Genomic DNA, 19,428 nt, shown 5'->3' on the forward strand with positions numbered 1-19,428 from the left:
GGCCCTGGAGGGGGTCCTAGTGTGGACTCACAGACTGGTCTTGGCTCTGGCCCTGGAGGGGGTCCTAGTGTGGACTCACAGACTGGTCTTGGCTCTGGCCCTGGAGGGGGTCCTAGTGTGGACTCACAGACTGGTCTTGGCTCTGGCCCTGGAGGGGGTCCTAGTGTGGACTCACAGACTGGTCTTGGCTCTGGCCCTGGAGGGGGTCCTAGTGTGGACTCACAGACTGGTCTTGGCTCTGGCCCTGGAGGGGGTCCTAGTGTGGACTCACAGACTGGTCTTGGCTCTGGCCCTGGAGGGGGTCCTAGTGTGGACTCACAGACTGGTCTTGGCTCTGGCCCTGGAGGGGGTCCTAGTGTGGACTCACAGACTGGTCTTGGCTCTGGCCCTGGAGGGGGTCCTAGTGTGGACTCACAGACTGGTCTTGGCTCTGGCCCTGGAGGGGGTCCTAGTGTGGACTCACAGACTGGTCTTGGCTCTGGCCCTGGAGGGGGTCCTAGTGTGGACTCACAGACTGGTCTTGGCTCTGGCCCTGGAGGGGGTCCTAGTGTGGACTCACAGACTGGTCTTGGCTCTGGCCCTGGAGGGGGTCCTAGTGTGGACTCACAGACTGGTCTTGGCTCTGGCCCTGGAGGGGGTCCTAGTGTGGACTCACAGACTGGTCTTGGCTCTGGCCCTGGAAGGGGTCCTAGTGTGGACTCACAGACTGGTCTTGGCTCTGGCCCTGGAGGGGGTCCTAGTGTGGACTCACAGACTGGTCTTGGCTCTGGCCCTGGAGGGGGTCCTAGTGTGGACTCACAGACTGGTCTTGGCTCTGGCCCTGGAGGGGGTCCTAGTGTGGACTCACAGACTGGTCTTGGCTCTGGCCCTGGAGGGGGTCCTAGTGTGGACTCACAGACTGGTCTTGGCTCTGGCCCTGGAGGGGGTCCTAGTGTGGACTCACAGACTGGTCTTGGATCTGGCCCTGGAGGGGGTCCTAGTGTGGACTCACAGACTGGTCTTGGCTCTGGCCCTGGAGGGGGTCCTAGTGTGGACTCACAGACTGGTCTTGGCTCTGGCCCTGGAGGGGGTCCTAGTGTGGACTCACAGACTGGTCTTGGCTCTGGCCCTGGAGGGGGTCCTAGTGTGGACTCACAGACTGGTCTTGGCTCTGACCCTGGAGGGGGTCCTAGTGTGGACTCACAGACTGGTCTTGGCTCTGGCCCTGGAGGGGGTCCTAGTGTGGACTCACAGACTGGTCTTGGCTCTGACCCTGGAGGGGGTCCTAGTGTGGACTCACAAACTGGTCTTGGCTCTGGCCCTGGAGGGGTCCTATATGGACTCACAGACTGGTCTTGGCTCTGACCCTGGAGGGGTCCTCTATGGACTCACAGACTGGTCTTGGCTCTGACCCTGGAGGAGTCCTATATGGACTCACAGACTGGTCTTGGCTCTGAGCCTGGAGGGGTCCTCTATGGACTCACAGACTGGTCTTGGCTCTGGCCCTGGAGGGGTCCTATAGGACTCACAGACTGGTCTTGGCTCTGGCCCTGGAGGGGTCCTAGTATGGACTCACAGACTGGTCTTGGCTCTGGCCCTGGAGGGGTCCTCTATGGACTCACAGACAGGTCTTGGCTCTGACCCTGGAGGGGTCCTATATGGACTCACAGACTGGTCTTGGCTCTGGCCCTGGAGGGTTCCTAGTATGGACTCACAGACTGGTCTTGGCTCTGACCCTGGAGGGGTCCTAGTATGGACTCACAGACTGGTCTTGGCTCTGACCCTGGAGGGGTCCTAGTATGGACTCACAGACTGGTCTTGGCTCTGACCCTGGAGGGGTCCTAGTATGGACTCACAGACTGGTCTTGGCTCTGACCCTGGAGGGGTCCTATAGGACTCACAGACTGGTCTTGGCTCTGGCCCTGGAGGGGTCCTCTATGGACTCACAGACTGGTCTTGGCTCTGACCCTGGAGGGGTCCTATAGGACTCACAGACTGGTCTTGGCTCTGGCCCTGGAGGGGTCCCTATAGACTCACAGACTGGTCTTGGCTCTGACCCTGGAGGGGTCCTCTATGGACTCACAGACTGGTCTTGGCTCTGGCCCTGGAGGGGTCCCTATAGACTCACAGACTGGTCTTGGCTCTGGCCCTGGAGGGTTCCTAGTATGGACTCACAGACTGGTCTTGGCTCTGGCCCTAGAGGGGTCCTATATGGACTCACAGACTGGTCTTGGCTCGGACCCTGGAGGGGTCCTCGGCACTGATGATGAAGTAGCTCTTCTGCTTGGGGAAGTCGGCCGGCAGCTCCAGGTCCGAGATCAGGTCCATGACGTAGTCGTGACCCGCTAGCTCCACCCACTGGCCGTGCTCCTTCATCAGAATGGAGCACCCCTTCCACCACTCGGACACGCCCCTGACAAACACACAAGACATGAACCCATTATATTATAAGACCTTGACCTTGAAATCATGACCAGTTTTCTGGAAAAAACCTACGTTTCTATATCAGCCGTGCTCAAACCTTTTCATGTCAAGGAACCCAAAAATTACTATGTATTTGGCCGCCTACGCCCATCTGAAAATATGTTGTTCCAGGGACCTCCCAGAAGCGCTGCAAAGATTTGAGTTAAAAATAAATAAACGACCCAAACATGGGTCCCGACTAAACCTAACCTTAACCCTCTACCAACCTTAATCCGGTCGTCTTAACGCACCCCTCACCAACCTTAATCAGGTCGTTTTAACGCACCCCTCACCAACCTTAATCAGGTCGTCTTAACGCACCCCTCACCAACCTTAATCAGGTCGTCTTAACGCACCCCTCACCAACCTTAATCAGGTCGTCTTAACGCACCCCTCACCAACCTTAATCCGGTCGTTTTAACGCACCCCTCACCAACCTTAATCAGGTCGTCTTAACGCACCCCTCACCAACCTTAATCAGGTCGTCTTAACGCACCCCTCACCAACCTTAATCCGGTCGTCTTAACGCACCCCTCACCAACCTTAATCCGGTCGTCTTAACGCACCCCTCACCAACCTTAATCCGGTCGTTTTAACGCACCCCTCACCAACCTTAATCCGGTCGTTTTAACGCACCCCTCACCAACCTTAATCCGGTCGTCTTAACGCACCCCTCACCAACCTTAATCCGGTCGTCTTAACGCACCCCTCACCAACCTTAATCCGGTCGTCTTAACGCACCCCTCACCAACCTTAATCCGGTCGTCTTAACGCACCCCTCACCAACCTTAATCCGGTCGTCTTAACGCACCCCTCACCAACCTTAATCCGGTCGTTTTAACGCACCCCTCACCAACCTTAATCCGGTCGTTTTAACGCACCCCTCACCAACCTTAATCCGGTCGTCTTAACGCACCCCTCACCAACCTTAATCCGGTCGTCTTAACGCACCCCTCACCAACTTTAATCTGGTCGTTTTAACGCACCCCTCACCAACCTTAATCCGGTCGTTTTAACGCACCCCTCACCAACCTTAATCCGGTCATTTTAACGCACCCCTCACCAACCTTAATCCGGTCGTTTTAACGCACCCCTCACCAACCTTAATCCGGTCGTTTTAACGCACCCCTCACCAACCTTAATCTGGTCGTTTTAACGCGCCCCTCACCAACCTTAATCCGGTCGTCTTAACGCACCCCTCACCAACCTTAATCCGGTCGTTTTAACGCACCCCTCACCAACCTTAATCCGGTTTTCTTAACGCACCCCTCACCAACCTTAATCCGGTCGTCTTAACGCACCCCTCACCAACCTTAATCCGGTCGTTTTAACGCACCCCTCACCAACCTTAATCCGGTCGTTTTAACGCACCCCTCACCAACCTTAATCCGGTCGTCTTAACGCACCCCTCACCAACCTTAATCCGGTCGTTTTAACGCACCCCTCACCAACCTTAATCCGGTCGTCTTAACGCACCCATCACCAACCTTAATCCGGTCGTTTTAACGCACCCCTCACCACCTTAATCCGGTCGTCTTAACGCACCCCTCACCAACCTTAATCCGGTCGTCTTAACGCACCCCTCACCAACCTTAATCCGGTCGTTTTAACGCACCCCTCACCAACCTTAATCCGGTCGTTTTAACGCACCCCTCACCAACCTTAATCCGGTCGTCTTAACGCACCCCTCACCAACCTTAATCCGGTCGTCTTAACGCACCCCTCACCAACCTTAATCCGGTCGTTTTAACGCACCCCTCACCAACCTTAATCCGGTCGTTTTAACGCACCCCTCACCAACCTTAATCCGGTCGTTTTAACGCACCCCTCACCAACCTTAATCCGGTCGTCTTAACGCACCCCTCACCAACCTTAATCCGGTCGTCTTAACGCACCCATCACCAACCTTAATCCGGTCGTCTTAACGCACCCCTCACCAACCTTAATCCGGTCGTCTTAACGCACCCCTCACCAACCTTAATCCGGTCGTCTTAACGCACCCCTCACCAACCTTAATCTGGTCGTTTTAACGCACCCCTCACCAACCTTAATCCGGTCGTCTTAACGCACCCCTCACCAACCTTATGTCTAACCAATGACTAGACTAAACTAAGTATGCACCCCATGAGCACACAACGTGTCACGATTGTAGATTGTCTATTTTTTGGCTATGGTTCCCCTCGGACTATGGGATGGCTATGGTTCCCCTCGGACTATGGGATGGCTATGGTTCCCCTCGGACTATGGGATGGCTATGGTTCCCCTCGGACTATGGGATGGCTATGGTTCCCCTCGGACTATGGGATGCCGGGTTCAAGTGGTTACGTCACAATCTTTGTGACATAAAATACAGAGAATATTAATAGATTACGATGCAGCATTGAAGTACATTTGATTTGAAGTCTAAAATGATTGTGCTGATCCGCCATTGGACAGAAGATATGCATAGAAAAGAATAACAAATTGTTAATATTTGAAGAACCTGTGTCGTAGAACATCTCCTGCTAGGTCCTCCCCGCTGGTCCACGAGTGTGTTGGACAGAGAAACGACACACCTATTAGAGAGAGAGAGGGAGTGTGTGTGTGTGTGTGTGAGTGAGTGAGTGAGTGAGTGAGTGAGTGAGTGAGTGAGTGAGAGAGAGAGATAGAGAGACAGTGAGGGGGAAAATTGTTTGATTGATTAATTTACATATTGACTAAAATGAATGCGTAAACATACTGTAATATTACACATGGTCCGATCACGTCAATTTCAAATGATCAGGAATCGGATCGGGAGCAAAGAAACGTGATCGGGACCAGATAGAATCTCCCTATAGTATCAGTATTATATCCAGTGGATATGAGTGGATATTGTCTGTGATTTGGGATATTGTAGGCTACTATTGTGATATGGCATAAGTGTTCTATAAAAAATAAATAAATATCAGAACGGGAAAAATCGGTATCGGCAGATCAAATGATCGGAATCAGATCGTGTTCAGAACATCCCTAATAGTATTTATATATACCGGTAATCTGTCCATAGAGCCCACAAAGTGTGACATCACTGTCGCTAGAGGGCGCTATGAGTGAAAGCACATAGAGAGGATTGATTGATTGATTGATTGATTGATTGATTGATTGATTGATTGATTGATTGATTGATTGACAATTTTTGTTTACTTGCTTTGCATGCATTTTCATGAATGTACTGTACAAATCAGTACGGTACATAATTTGCTTGCTTTGCATGCATTTTTATTAATTTACTGTACTGTAGTGTACAAATCAGTACAGTTCATGTTCAACTGCATGCTGCCATTGTTATATTGAGAGGCTTGGTGTTCTGCCAACTGATCCTGATCCATTGTCATATTGAGAGGCTTGGTGTTCTGCCAACTGATCCTGATCCATTGTCATATTGAGAGGCTTGGTGTTCTGCCAACTGATCCTGATCCATTGTCATATTGAGAGGCTTGGTGTTCTGCCAACTGATCCTGATCCATTGTTATATTGAGAGGCTTGGTGTTCTGCCAACTGATCCTGATCCATTGTCATATTGAGAGGCTTGGTGTTCTGCCAACTGATCCTGATCCATTGTCATATTGAGAGGCTTGGTGTTCTGCCAACTGATCCTGATCCATTGTCATATTGAGAGGCTTGGTGTTCTGCTAACTGATCCTGATCCATTGTCATATTGAGAGGCTTGGTGTTCTGCCAACTGATCCTGATCCATTGTCATATTGAGAGGCTTGGTGTTCTGCTAACTGATCCTGATCCATTGTCATATTGAGAGGCTTGGTGTTCTGCCAACTGATCCTGCCAATGCCATGAATAATGAATGATGGTCAATATGGGATAAATGATGCCAGCAGCTCAGAGCCCAGCCCTGTTACACAACACCCTGTTGGTTCTCTCCTCAAGCGCGTTGCGTTTTATTTTTTTATTTTGCAAAGCCGTTTTTAAAGGTAGGGTAAGGGTGATTTTATTTGGTTAAAATAAGTGTTAAAAAGCTCTATATTGTGATAGTACTCATTGCTATAGAGTGTTTGTTCAGTAACAGGAGTCTCCATGTCACTCCAGCTTTTTATTAAACAGAAAATGCATTTTCAGGTTGGGACACCATCCAATCAGCATAGAGAACGCAGTCAGGATACAGATTAAACAAGTGGAATTCTAAAGTGACACAAAGAAATTAGCGTGAGGACAACATTGGAACTGGAACACTATCAAAATAAAGCTGATAAATGGCTACTCTCTCCTGATTGGCTGAAAATGTGTCACCTGAAAATATATTTTCTGTATATTATTAAAGAGCTGGAGAGACCTTTTAACCTTTTAATCAAGAATTATCACTTACCCTACGTACCCTAAGACTTTTGAAATGTTATTATTAATGTAGTTAAGACACCAATAAGCTCACACTTGTATACTATATTGCTTATTTTATCAATTAAACTCAAAATCTCCTAGCAGCAGCAGCAGACCAGAGAGAGAGAGCGGACCGGCTCACCGTCTAAGCAATACACCTGCAGCACCATGTTAGCCTTCTTCCTATTGGCCGTCCACTCCAGCAGGGACAGCGGATAGGTCCGTGCGGTCTCGAGGGCGGGGCCTACACTCAACTGGGACTTCTGATTGGCCTGGATGAGTCGGTGTTGCAGCAGCGCCTGGCAACCAACGGGGGCATGGTCAGACACAAACCTGTAGAGACACAGGTCAAGTGAAGCATTAGATGTATTCAGTAGTTAATTAAGGTCAAGTAGATCATTATGATGCCTTTGAATGTCCTCATTCATTGCATGCCATATTTGTTACTTACCACATACAGTGTTACAAGACACAAACACACTACAACAGACGACACACACACACACACACGCACGCATGCATGCACGCACGCACGCACGCATACTCGAATCTAGCCCCTAGGATGACCCGAGGCCCACCACTTAAAAACCACATGCTACGGTGCCCAAATCTGAATTTAGGTAGGTGCTCAAATGAACTAAAACTGAAGCAATTCAGTAAAGGTCAACACTTCCTCCTGGGGTCATTTTAGGGGCTGGGACCTCCAGTAAAAGGCCTAAATACTCTCCAAGAGTTGGGGAACAACATATCAAGAGAGTGGAGTGGTAGGCCCTTGGATTGACCCAGGACCAGTGATTAAATGTACCCCACTGAAAAATAGCAGATCTACAAGCTCGTAGCGTGGCACTCGGTGCCGCACTACGAGCTTGTAGATCTGCCCAAAGTTGAAGGGCTTCAACCTTGGGTACTGGGTAGCTGAAGTTGAAGCTCTGCCCTTCAACTTTGGGCACTTTTACATGTAGGCTGACCCAAAGTTGAAACAGTTGCAAGGGGGACAATCACATCTTTGGGCATGGGGTACTCATCGTTGGATATGTTGTTCCCACAACCAAGAAGAGTATTTTACCCTTTACTGGAGGTCCTAGGCCCTAAAATGACCCCATGAGGAAGCGTTGACCTTTACTGAATTGCTTCAGTTTCAGTTCATTTGACCACCTAACTTCAGATGTGGGCATAATTACACCATTGCTTCAGTTTCAGTTCATTTGACAACCTTCTTTCAACTTTGGGCACTTTTACATGTAGGCTGACCCAAAGTTGAAACAGTTGCCAGGGGGACATCTTTGGGCCTGGGGTCCTCATCATTGGATATGTTGTTCCCACAACCGAGAAGAGTATTTTACCCTTTACTGGAGGTCCTAGGCCCTAAAATGACCCCATGAGGAAGCGTTGACCTTTACTGAATTGCTTCAGTTTCAGGTAATTTGACCACCTAACTTCAGATTTGGGCACCCTAACATGTGGTCTTTAAGTGGTGGGCCTGTGGTCATCTTAGTGGCTAGGAGGTCCAGTGAAAGGCCTACATACTCTCCCAAGATGGAGGAACAACATTTTACAATCTGGGAACCCTTATAGGCCTTTGTATGGCTACAGTGCGACTGGTTCAACCCTACCCTAAATCTAGGCCTAAGACGTGACACCTCAAAGTGGGGTACATTGCATCCACTGGTCAATCCAAGGGCCTACCACTCCACTCTCTTGATATGTTTTTTCCCAACTCTTGGAGAGTATGTAGGCCTTTCCCTGGACCTTCTAGCGGCTAGAATGTCCAGGGAAAGTCCTACATTGTAGGACTAGTAGCATGCCAAAGTTTGTGCTATTGCCATTGAGAATGGCAATTTCAAAGTAAAAAGTTCCAGCATTTGTCTTCACAGTAAGCTGAATTATAAAATGTGTGAATGGAGTTTCTAGGTGAAAGTGATTTTTTACGTGCCATTGAGCCCCATTATAAATGTATCAAATTTGAAAGCACTATATTTCTAAAACTATGAAACATTTCAAAGATTTATTTTCAGGCAAACATGTCCACCGTAAGATGAACCTAAATAGGTTTGAATGGGGTTTCTAGGTGTAAGTATGTAGGACTAGTAGCATGCCAAAGTTTGTGCTATTGCCATTGAGAATGCATTGGGCGTTTAAGTTAAATACGGGGAGGAAATATGACAGCAAACTGCCTGTCATATTTTCTCCCTATTCCAAAGCCCCCCCAGGTACATTATATATTTAAACTATTTTCAGCAATGGTACACTTTTCAGTGGGTAGATCTTGTTGAGCTGGTCATTTTGAAAGTAGATCTCACGTCATAAATGTGTGGGCACCCCTGCTCTATACAATAGAACACAACAAGGATAATAGAATAACAAAACAAAGACACAACCTCAAGACCTAAGGCAAAAAAAAAATTAAACAATTAAAAAAAATAAAAATAAAAAAATAAACAAACAAACAAACAAACAAACAAACAAACAAATAAATAAAATTTAAAAAAAATGTGCAAAGCTGCGTCTATCACCTACCTGAAGACAACATGTTGTATAATTCACTGCAATGCATTCAGTGTCAACTTCCCAAATGCATGAGTGTCAACTTCCTAAATGCATGTGTCTCCACCATCCTAAATAAATGATTCTCAGCCTCCTAAACGCACAATGATAATATTAGTACTAGTAACTAGTTTGTTTGAGCCAGCTCTATATCAGTTCCAATAATGGGCTCTATGCATACAATACACGCCATTTTGGAAAGAACTTGGGCCACTTCCCTACTTCCCTCACAGGTGTTACCAATGATACGAATGCTCTGTTCCATTCTGGTCAAACAGAGTCAGGGTGCTGCTATTGTGCGTGTTGGCTCACTGGAAACACTCTGCTACACCAGTGGGTCTCAAAGTGTCCTTGAGTGCATGGGTTCCAAATTACACTCAAGGACACTGTGTTACCCCCATAACTCTGAGAGTTATGGGGTCCTTGAAATGAAAACGTTTTAGAACCGCTGTACACTAAATGGAACAGAGCCTTAATCCTTCTACCCTAATTGAAAGGGGGTGCGAAACAATATGCCTGTTTATCCGTTCGGCTTCTCCTACCAAACCACTCCGTTAGGACACATCCCCATCCATGCACAAAGAAATCTGCATGCCACAGTAATTAAACTGCACTACATTGCATCCATGCAACTGTCATATTTACAGTACACATATTGCTTGTTAGTATACACTGACACCACATAAGACAGGAACGCCCAAAAAGTCACATCTGGTTTTAGCCTGGGGTAAGAATTTTCTATGGCTGCCAATGCAACTTGGTCCAATCCTTAATCACATACGGACAAACATATATGCCGATGCTATCTAACTTGCGTAGGTAGCATGCCTTGTCCACGGGCAACAGATCTTTCAACGTATGGCATTGCAAATACGTTTGATAATCGCTACTCTGCTCAATATTGTTTTGAAAATGCCGCAAAATGCATTGCAGTGAACGAGTGCAAATCACAACTTCCCCAGGGGGTGGGTGGAGTCACAGTTTGAGGCGCTGATTACGCGCAGTGGTGTCAGTGTATCATTGGTAGTCTCGTGTAGCCAGACAACTATTCCACAATCTCCGAATGCTATATAGAGTCTGGAACTACAGCCCCCATGAGCTGAGTAACGGAAGCTGCCATTTCCGTTGACGAAAATATATTTTAAAAATATCTTTATAAGATGCTAAGCAACAAGCTATATATGCTTAGATGATTTCTATTTATATTAAAATAAATTTGCGCGACTGTAAAGACGAAACGGAAGTGGGGAGGAGGCTCCCACTTCCGCTTCATCGCTTACTCATGATAGCTCTTCCGTTGGTCCGGACTGTATGATGAAGCATTTGGAAATTGCGGAGGAAACAGTCTGGTAACGCGAGACTAGTATCATTGGTAACACCTGTGAAGGAAGTATAGGGAAGCGGCCCGTTAGTAGGAAGAGTTATTCCGTTTGTGTGCCCGCGGCGCGCATGCGTGTAACCCTCACTTCAGCAGGTGTTTCTCCAACTTGGGCGACGGTGCGAAGGCACAGGCGCAGGCCAGCAGCAGCAGCCAGCCCCTGTCGGCGTTGTGGGGGTTGAAGTTCCGCCACACCTGATTGGCCACCTGAGACATGAGCTCGTCCCGTAAGCCCGGCGAGGACAGGCCGCGCTGGATGATGTAGTTCCCAAACAGGTTCTCGGGAGCGCCGTTCAGGTGGGGGTCCCCCATGAACCGCAACACCTACACAGAACACACAGACCAAAAGGCCGTAGGAAATTAGGATCACAGAGATGTTCACTTTTTCCTTGCCCGGAAATCTGGTTTTAACCAACCCGATCTCACCCAAACATGTTGAAATAACACAAATTGCAATTCTGTACATACACTACTAGAAAACCCCAAAATCTGTACATATTACACTGAAATCCTCCCCATAGACTGGCCGCTAATCAGCCCTGTCCGTGTTGCAACCTGTTTTAAGGCACAGAACCGTAGATGATGTTGTGGGGAGTTTTGCCAGTCCTTGGTGTAGGACTAGCCAATATAGAGGATATGTACGTGACATCATCATCTACGCCTTTTGTAACACTAGTTCACAAAAGAAGGAAGTGAGAGCTCAGATGAGGTCCCACCATGATGAAAAGTCCCAGGGCTTCTTCTCTGAGGTCCTCGTCTATCCGCGTCAGTGGTGCCTGAATAGGAACCATCAGCATTCCAAACTTTGGTTCCTACATGGATAGGAGAGATACAAGAGGAGGTACATCTTATTAACCATACACCCAATAGGCTAAATACTGTGAACACATAACCATTGATAGATTGTAGATTTTCCACTATTAGATTACTATACATTTTTACCAATACTACTGGGATAGATTATTGTATGTACTGTACACTTGGACTATTTATTTCTGCAAATTCTGCCTTTTAATAGCTCATACACCATGCAAAACCCAGCCGGTTGAAGTGCAGATGTTCAACACACCACTTGCACATTTTTCCAAACTTGGCTGTGTTTTTCCAGAATGATCGAGTGACGTATACGATTATCAATCAATTATCCTGATGGCACTCTTATAGTACACAAACATACTGTATCTCCAGAGTTCATTTCGACCCTTCCAAAAAAACGTTGAGGATGCAAAGATACCTCAAGTATGACCTTATCTCATATTGCATACTGTTTCACTAACGTCGCTTACTGTTGCCACAATCCTTAAACCCATAGCTTATTTTTTTTAACCCATTTAGTTTTCTGAAAAACCTTTATGTTTCTGTCAGTGGTGCTCAACTTTTTTCATGTCAAGGGACCCCCAGAATTATTTGTATTTGGCCGCAGACCCCCATCTGAGAATATGTTTTTCCAGGGTATTCAAAGATTTGCGCCACATTTTCACGATTTTTCTTATGTTAGCTAAAGTATAACATAATGCTTAAAACACCAAAAGGGTGTTTTTAACACCAAAAAGGGTTATAACACCAGAATGGGTTATAACCCTTAAATCCGTAGTGGTAGAAGGATATGTACGAACCCTGAAGTAGGCCTGTGCGTAGCGGTAGAAGGATATGTTAGTGTACTATGATAAGGTGTGTGTGTGTATAACAGACCCTGAAGTAGGCCTGTGCGTAGCGATAGAAGGGGTAGTTGTTGATGTCCAGAGGCAGCGTGTGCTGAGCCTCTTCCTTGATGTGAGGAGCCTGGAGCATGGCCAGGCAGTCTGAATGTAACACCTTACCACCTGGAGGGAGAGAGAGGGAGAGAGAGAGGGGGGGGGGGAGAGAGAGGGAGAGAGAGAGGTGGGGGGGGGGGGGGGGAGAGGGAGAGAGAGAGAGGGGGTGGGGGAGAGAGAGACATTACTTCCGAATTATTTTAATCAGAAGTTTTTATTCTGAATGAAAAGCCCTCATGTAACCGCAGCCACTGACTTAGTGCTGTCTGCAGTAAGGCTCCCAGCTCGGCAGGAATCACCAGGTGTGTGACATTCACCACCTCTCTCTTCATCAGATCCTGGAAGAGAGAGAGAGAGAGAGAGAGAGAACATCAATGTGTGTGTGTGTGCGTGCGTGCGTGCGTGCGTGCGTGCGTGCGTGCGTGTGTGCGTGCGTGCGCGTGCAAGCGTGTGTGCCTGAAAGTGTGTGAGCAGTAGCAGTGATGATGGGCAGTAGGGATTAGGTGGTGCTGTAGAGCTATTTAAAGATGGAGTGCCGTGATTCCATAGGGTTAGGTACGGCAGGTACCGCAGTGACGACATGCATCTTGTCTTTTGATTGCAAACCATGCAACTATTAGGGTTTAGTTTCCATCTGTTGGTCTGTGTATGTATGCACAGATGACACAAAGGTTTGATCCTTACCCTGTCTCTTCGCCTGCGGTCATCCCAACGCACCTGTAAACAGCAAACCACAATTAAAATAACCACATTACTGTAGAACTGTCGTGAACCCCAAAAATGGCCCTTGGATAAGTAAGTAAGGAAAGCTACAGTTGGAGGCCATCGATATTGTCCTTTTCTTTTTGCTGAGGTTTGCGTGATCTGCGCAAAAGGACAGTTAACCCATTTTGGGCGGGAACCCCTTTTGGTGTTTTAAACATTATGTTATAATTTAGCTATTGAAAAATAGCAGATCTACAAGCTCATAGCGCGCCACCGAGTGGCGCGCTACGAGCTTTGTAGGTCTGCTATTTTTGAAAAATCGTGAAAATATTGATTTCAGAAAACTGGAGGATTTAGAAGGATTTTTTTAAATGTTGAGGTCAGGCCTAAATGGGTCAAATGATAAGGGACAATATCGGTGGCACCCAACTGTAGGCTATATGTTGCTTTGAAAACCGGCATTGAATCATAGTGTTTGCTGTTCTTCTTAGGTCAAAAGGGAGAATTGGAGGAAGAGGGTTGTGGTATAATTATGCAACATTTTAAAATCCCCTTCAAAGGGAAACCTTGTTGGTGTTGTGGACATTTTAAAGTCATTGTGAGCATCCCAGACAGGTTTTAAGTTGTTTCACTCAGTATTTATTTGATATTAATCTTCTCTATAAACCCATTGTAACTTCAAACTCCATTTTAACCTCGTTAGATTCATTGAAAACAGGCATTTCAATTACTTTGTTCATGTATTTTTTAATAAAGCCTTTTTTAATAGGAAAGGGATAAAGTCTGATAAAAGGAATATCTAAATTAATCAAGAAATGTAAAAACGGTATGGGGTGCTCTCAAAAGCCTGAGTAGGCCTAATATGATCAAAATGACCCCGAGCATGTTTGAAAGTGAAATATCCAGTTAATAAAAGGAAAAATAGAGCGTGTACCTTGCAGTATCTTTTGCGGTTGACGTACATGTTGACCGTTGAACGGAACTGGATCAGACTCTGTCTCATAATGGCATAGCGCCTCCTGAAGGAGGTCACACAACATGATATGGATAAGATTATCAGCTGTAGACTAAATGAAGCTGCATAAATGCAAACCTTATGACAAAATAAATATTGATAAAGTTGCTGGTTTGACAGGAGAGTATTTCCTGTGCATGAAAGATGTACACATTTTCATTAATTATTAAAAATAATCACACCCGTGTGAACTGAGTGGTGCAATTAACTCCCCTCTCCCCTCTCCCCCTGCCTCTCTCTCTCTCTCTCTCTCTCTCTCTCTCTCTCTCATTAGCAGGCAACAGTGCAGCACTACTGTATCTCTCTCTCTCTGTTTCTGGCACAACAGCGCCACTTTTGCCCCTACTGGTACTCTAAACATAGTCACATAGGTACATAGGTACATAGGTTAAGACGGACATTGCTGTTTAAAAAAACACATACTAGGATTTACCACTCAGGGAGCGTGGTGGTAAATCTCTCTTTCTTATTTTTAACCCGAGTTTCCCCGAATGACAAATGCATGATCTCTCCTTTGATTGAAATTATTATTCCATTGTATTTACTTTATTTTCCTTATTTAGCGTATTTTATTTTACACGTCTTCATTCTTTGACCAGTGCACACACTCTCTCTTTGCAAAGCAGGAGGGGATGGCAAGTGAGGTAGAGAGAGAGAGGCTAGGCCAGGAACTTGGTTGCTAGTTTTGAATGGGCTCTATGTACACAGAATAACTTCCCTGTACTTCCTTCACAGGTTTTACCAATAATACTAATTAAGACTCTCTGTTAATTTCAATTAAGGACCCCCATAACTCTGATACAAATGGAACCTCTCTCAGAGTTACAGACCTGTACGGGACCATTTGGAACCCTTTGAGACCGGGAGGCATACTATGGTCCGACGGAGCATTGGTCCGAGGTGCGTTGGGGGTCGGGAGAGGGTTGGGGTTAGGTTTAGGTGTGCTGCCCCGGGGGAGGTTAGGGTTAGGGTGAGGGTTTGAGGTAGATTGTCGTTCGGACCAATGCTCCGTCGGACCAAACACATGAACCCTTTGAGACCCACTGAGGCAGAGTTTGAGCATGCACCATAGCAGCAGCCTGACTCTGTTTGAGCAGAATGGAACAACAGAGCCTTCATTAGCATCATCGGCTAATGAAGCCTGTGAAGGAAGTACGGAAGGGGCTTTCCAAGTTCTTTCCAAAATGGCGTGTCGTGTGCACAGAGCGCACTGAAACCATGGAGCCTGTTGAGAACGTGTACCTGGCGAGGAAGCCTCGGCAGCGTGCCTGGAGGGCCACGATCCTCCAGCGGAAGGACATGATGAGCGACCGGAGCAGGAACATGCGGGTGTAGCGCTGCAGGGTGCGGGCCGCCACGTGGCGCACGCGCTCGCGCTTGAACTCCAAAAGCTGGTACACGTCCTCCTTCAGAAACAGCTGGCACACGTACAGAGCATGGGGGGGGGGGGGGGGCAAAGATCAGAGCCGGAGGAAATAAAGAATTAGAAGAAGAAACAGGTCGTTTCGAGGAAGCAATCCGATAGGCCTATCTCCTAGCATTTCCCCGCCCCCTTTCCACGCCCCCTTTTGGAGCTAGTGGTGTTATTTTTTCTGCTGTCCATAGGCTTCCATGTTAAAAGAGGTATTTTCACAAGCCACAAACTACTGTTTTGTAAAGGTAAGGTTTATTCTACTTATTTGAGTTGTTATACCATTGTGTTTTCTTCATTATTATTATCGGTATTTGACATTTTAACATTAGGAAATGTACTTAGATTCTCCAGCGAAAAAAAGTGTAAATGCTAATGGTTAAATAACACCACTAGCTCCAAAAGGGGGCGTGGAAAGGGGGCGGGGAAATGCTGTGAGATAGGCCTATGGGTTGAAATAGCCATCTATCTAGCCGTGCTTCAAATGACCATGATGGAACGCCTAATCAAAACGTAAAAATCAGCTGTGCCGAGTCTCGCTGCAGGCTCTCCCAGAGAGGGTTGGTAGGCTAGCGATTGTCTAGGGACATTTTCAGTCGTAGTGGCTACATCTGTCATCTTAGATATAATGAAATTTAACTTGTTGACGTGTTTTTTTTGTTCTTAAGGGTAACTGTTGTATAATCGCAACATTACACTCGAGGGTCGTGCTTTACCGTCATTAATGGCACTTCTGTGCTGCTTACAGAACTGGCCTATCGGCTCGTTCCTGCAGCAACGCAGGCGTGCCAATAATGGCGGTAAAAGCACACGCTCTCGTGCAATATTGCTTAATTGTGCACTTGAGCCTAACTAGTCTTATTTTTGGAGTTTCCACTATTTCCACTTTATGGTTTTCTGAAAGGCATCAGCTTGTATATGGATGAGACCTTGACTGTGCGAAACGTTGGGTAAACAGCGAGTCTCACCTTGCTGACTCCCACATAGAAACATCCTGGTACGAGCGGGTACATTTTACTCAGCATGATGACACAGTTATCTCCAGTAGCTTCAGGGATCTGATGCATCCCCACTATGGATTTATACCTAGTAGAGATTACGCACGCACGCACGCACGCACGCACGCACGCACGCACGCACGCACGCACGCACGCACGCACGCACGCACGCACGCACGCACGCACGCGCGCGCACGCACGCACACACACACACACACACACACACACACACACACACACACACACACACACACACACACACACACACACACACACACACACACACACACACACACACACACACACACATCAAATTTGCTATCGGCTAACTCTGGTATAGTGCTTCAAAATGGTAACATGGTAACCTTACATAATATGAACTATAGCATTCTCAAACATTTTCACATTTTCATGTCATGGACCCACAAATTCATGTGCATTTAGCCACAGACCCCCATCTGAAATGATGGGGGTCAGGAACTCTCATGAGAGATGATTTGTGTTGATAAAGTATCATGTTTTACCTGAACAGGAAGATAGAAAATGGCATTCGAATAGGAAATCCTTCCCGGCGAATCCTGATGGTCTCCAACACACCAGAGTAAACCAGCTGGGTATGGACCAGCTCACTGTCAAACAGCCCTGGCTCCTGCACACGCACGCACGCACGCACGCACGCACGCACGCACGCACGCACGCACGCACATACATGCACATACACGCACACACACGCACGCACGAACATACACACGCACACGCACACACACACCACACACACACACCACACACACACACACACACACACACACACACACACACACACACACACACACACACACACTCTTGCAAACATGCACAGACATTAATACATCACTTTCAACATGGTGTTTTTGGGCAAAATCTTTAAGAGATAGCAAAAATTGTCGATTTACAAAGTAGATTCAGATTGACTGCACTACTTTTGTGCATTTAAAAATATCTGAAATATGGAGATACAACGTTTCTGCCCAACAGTGACGATATACAGTATGTATTTGTATACACACAAAAACATTTTGTATATTGATATGAAATGCACAATGCAGTGATAAATAATATTGCATCATATGATAGGTACTGCATAAACTGTTATCATCAACATAGAAGCACCTACCTTCAAATTGTTTGGCTTAATACAACGTACAAAAAAGGGGTTGCAGCTGAAAAAAAGAAAATAATAAAATAAGTCTAATGACAAAGTGCTCTCTCTCTCTCTCTCTCTCTCTCTCTCTCTCTCTCTCCCCTCACCTCTCCATCTTCTCCACCAGCTCCATTAGTGACGCCTGGAACTTGGAGCTGACAGTGGTAGCTTGGTACTTCCTGGTTCCCGTGTCGCCCTTCCTCATGTGACCTCCTTTGAGCTGATTTATGGCCCCCGCGTGGACCAGGAACAGGTTTGACACCATCTGGACAGAGACGTACAGTTTACACACAGACACAAGACTAGTAGGAGCAGGAGCAGGTTTGACACCATCTGGACAGAGATGTACAGTTTACACACAGACACAAGACTAGTAGGAGCAGGAACAGGTTTGACACCATCTGGACAGAGATGTACAGTTTACACACAGACACAAGACTAGTAGGAGCAGGAACAGGTTTGACACCATCTGGACAGAGATGTACAGTTTACACACAGACACAAGACTAGTAGGAGCAGGAACAGGTTTGACACCATCTGGACAGAGATGTACAGTTTACACACAGACACAAGACTAGTAGGAGCAGGAACAGGTTTGACACCATCTGGACAGAGATGTACAGTTTACACACAGACACAAGACTAGTAGGAGCAGGAACAGGTTTGACACCATCTGGACAGAGATGTACAGTTTACACACAGACACAAGACTAGTAGGAGCAGGAACAGGTTTGACACCATCTGGACAGAGATGTACAGTTTACACACAGACACAAGACTAGTAGGAGCAGGAACAGGTTTGACACCATCTGGACAGAGATGTGCAGTTTACACACAGACACAAGACTAGTAGGAGCAGGAACAGGTTTGACACCATCTGGACAGAGATGTACAGTTTAGTTTACACACAGACACTAGCTAGTAGGAGCAGGAACAGGTTTGACACCATCTGGACAGAGATGTGCAGTTTAGTTTACACACAGACACTAGCTAGTAGGAGCAGGAACAGGTTTGACACCATCTGGACAGAGATGTACAGTTTAGTTTACACACAGACACAGCTAGCAGGAGCAGGAACAGGTTTGACACCATCTGGACAGAGATGTACAGTTTAGTTTACACACAGACACTAGCTAGCAGGAGCAGGAACAGGTTTGACACCATCTGGACAGAGATGTACAGTTTAGTTTACACACAGACACTAGCTAGCAGGAGCAGGAACAGGTTTGACACCATCTGGACAGAGATGTACAGTTTAGTTTACACACAGACACTAGCTAGCAGGAGCAGGAACAGGTTTGACACCATCTAGACAGAGACGTACAGTTTACACACAGACACAAGACTAGCAGGAGCAAAGCTGTCACGTCAACATGATTGATAGCATAGCATTCAGTTATCAGTGGTGGAAAGTAACTAAGTACATTTTTCTTTTCAAAATCTTTTCTTTCAAGTTTTTAAACAGAAGCCCAGGGGCAAGCATAAATGTCTGGTCCATTTTGACCTGAGATCAGATTCTAAAAATGTCTTCTATATCCTGACAGTTTTCTGAAAAAGCTATGTTTCTATGTCAGTCGTTCTTTGAATTTTCAAAAATAGCAGACCTACAAGCTTGTAGGTCGTCATAATGCTAACACCAAAAGGGGTT

The 19,428-nt window shown here is 46.7% G+C and overlaps 1 protein-coding gene across 1 annotated transcript in view; it reads right to left on the bottom strand.

Moving 5' to 3' along the window:
* myo15aa (myosin XVAa) overlaps positions 1-19,428 on the bottom strand; it is a 106,327-nt gene that overhangs the window by 54,802 nt on the left and 32,097 nt on the right. The window contains exons 18-31 of the mRNA XM_079519791.1: positions 17,888-18,045; positions 17,754-17,799; positions 17,125-17,249; positions 16,571-16,688; positions 15,434-15,609; positions 14,111-14,195; positions 13,156-13,188; positions 12,728-12,809; positions 12,410-12,540; positions 11,434-11,529; positions 10,806-11,041; positions 6,938-7,128; positions 4,925-4,997; positions 2,201-2,392 (exon numbers count right to left, since the gene is read on the bottom strand). Coding sequence (XP_079375917.1) covers positions 2,201-2,392; positions 4,925-4,997; positions 6,938-7,128; positions 10,806-11,041; positions 11,434-11,529; positions 12,410-12,540; positions 12,728-12,809; positions 13,156-13,188; positions 14,111-14,195; positions 15,434-15,609; positions 16,571-16,688; positions 17,125-17,249; positions 17,754-17,799; positions 17,888-18,045 — 1,742 coding nt within the window. The remainder of the gene's footprint in view (positions 1-2,200; positions 2,393-4,924; positions 4,998-6,937; positions 7,129-10,805; positions 11,042-11,433; positions 11,530-12,409; positions 12,541-12,727; positions 12,810-13,155; positions 13,189-14,110; positions 14,196-15,433; positions 15,610-16,570; positions 16,689-17,124; positions 17,250-17,753; positions 17,800-17,887; positions 18,046-19,428) is intronic.

The sequence above is a fragment of the Electrona antarctica genome (assembly GCF_951216825.1).
Source record: "Electrona antarctica genome assembly, chromosome: 14".
In the NCBI taxonomy this organism is placed as follows: domain Eukaryota; kingdom Metazoa; phylum Chordata; class Actinopteri; order Myctophiformes; family Myctophidae; genus Electrona; species Electrona antarctica.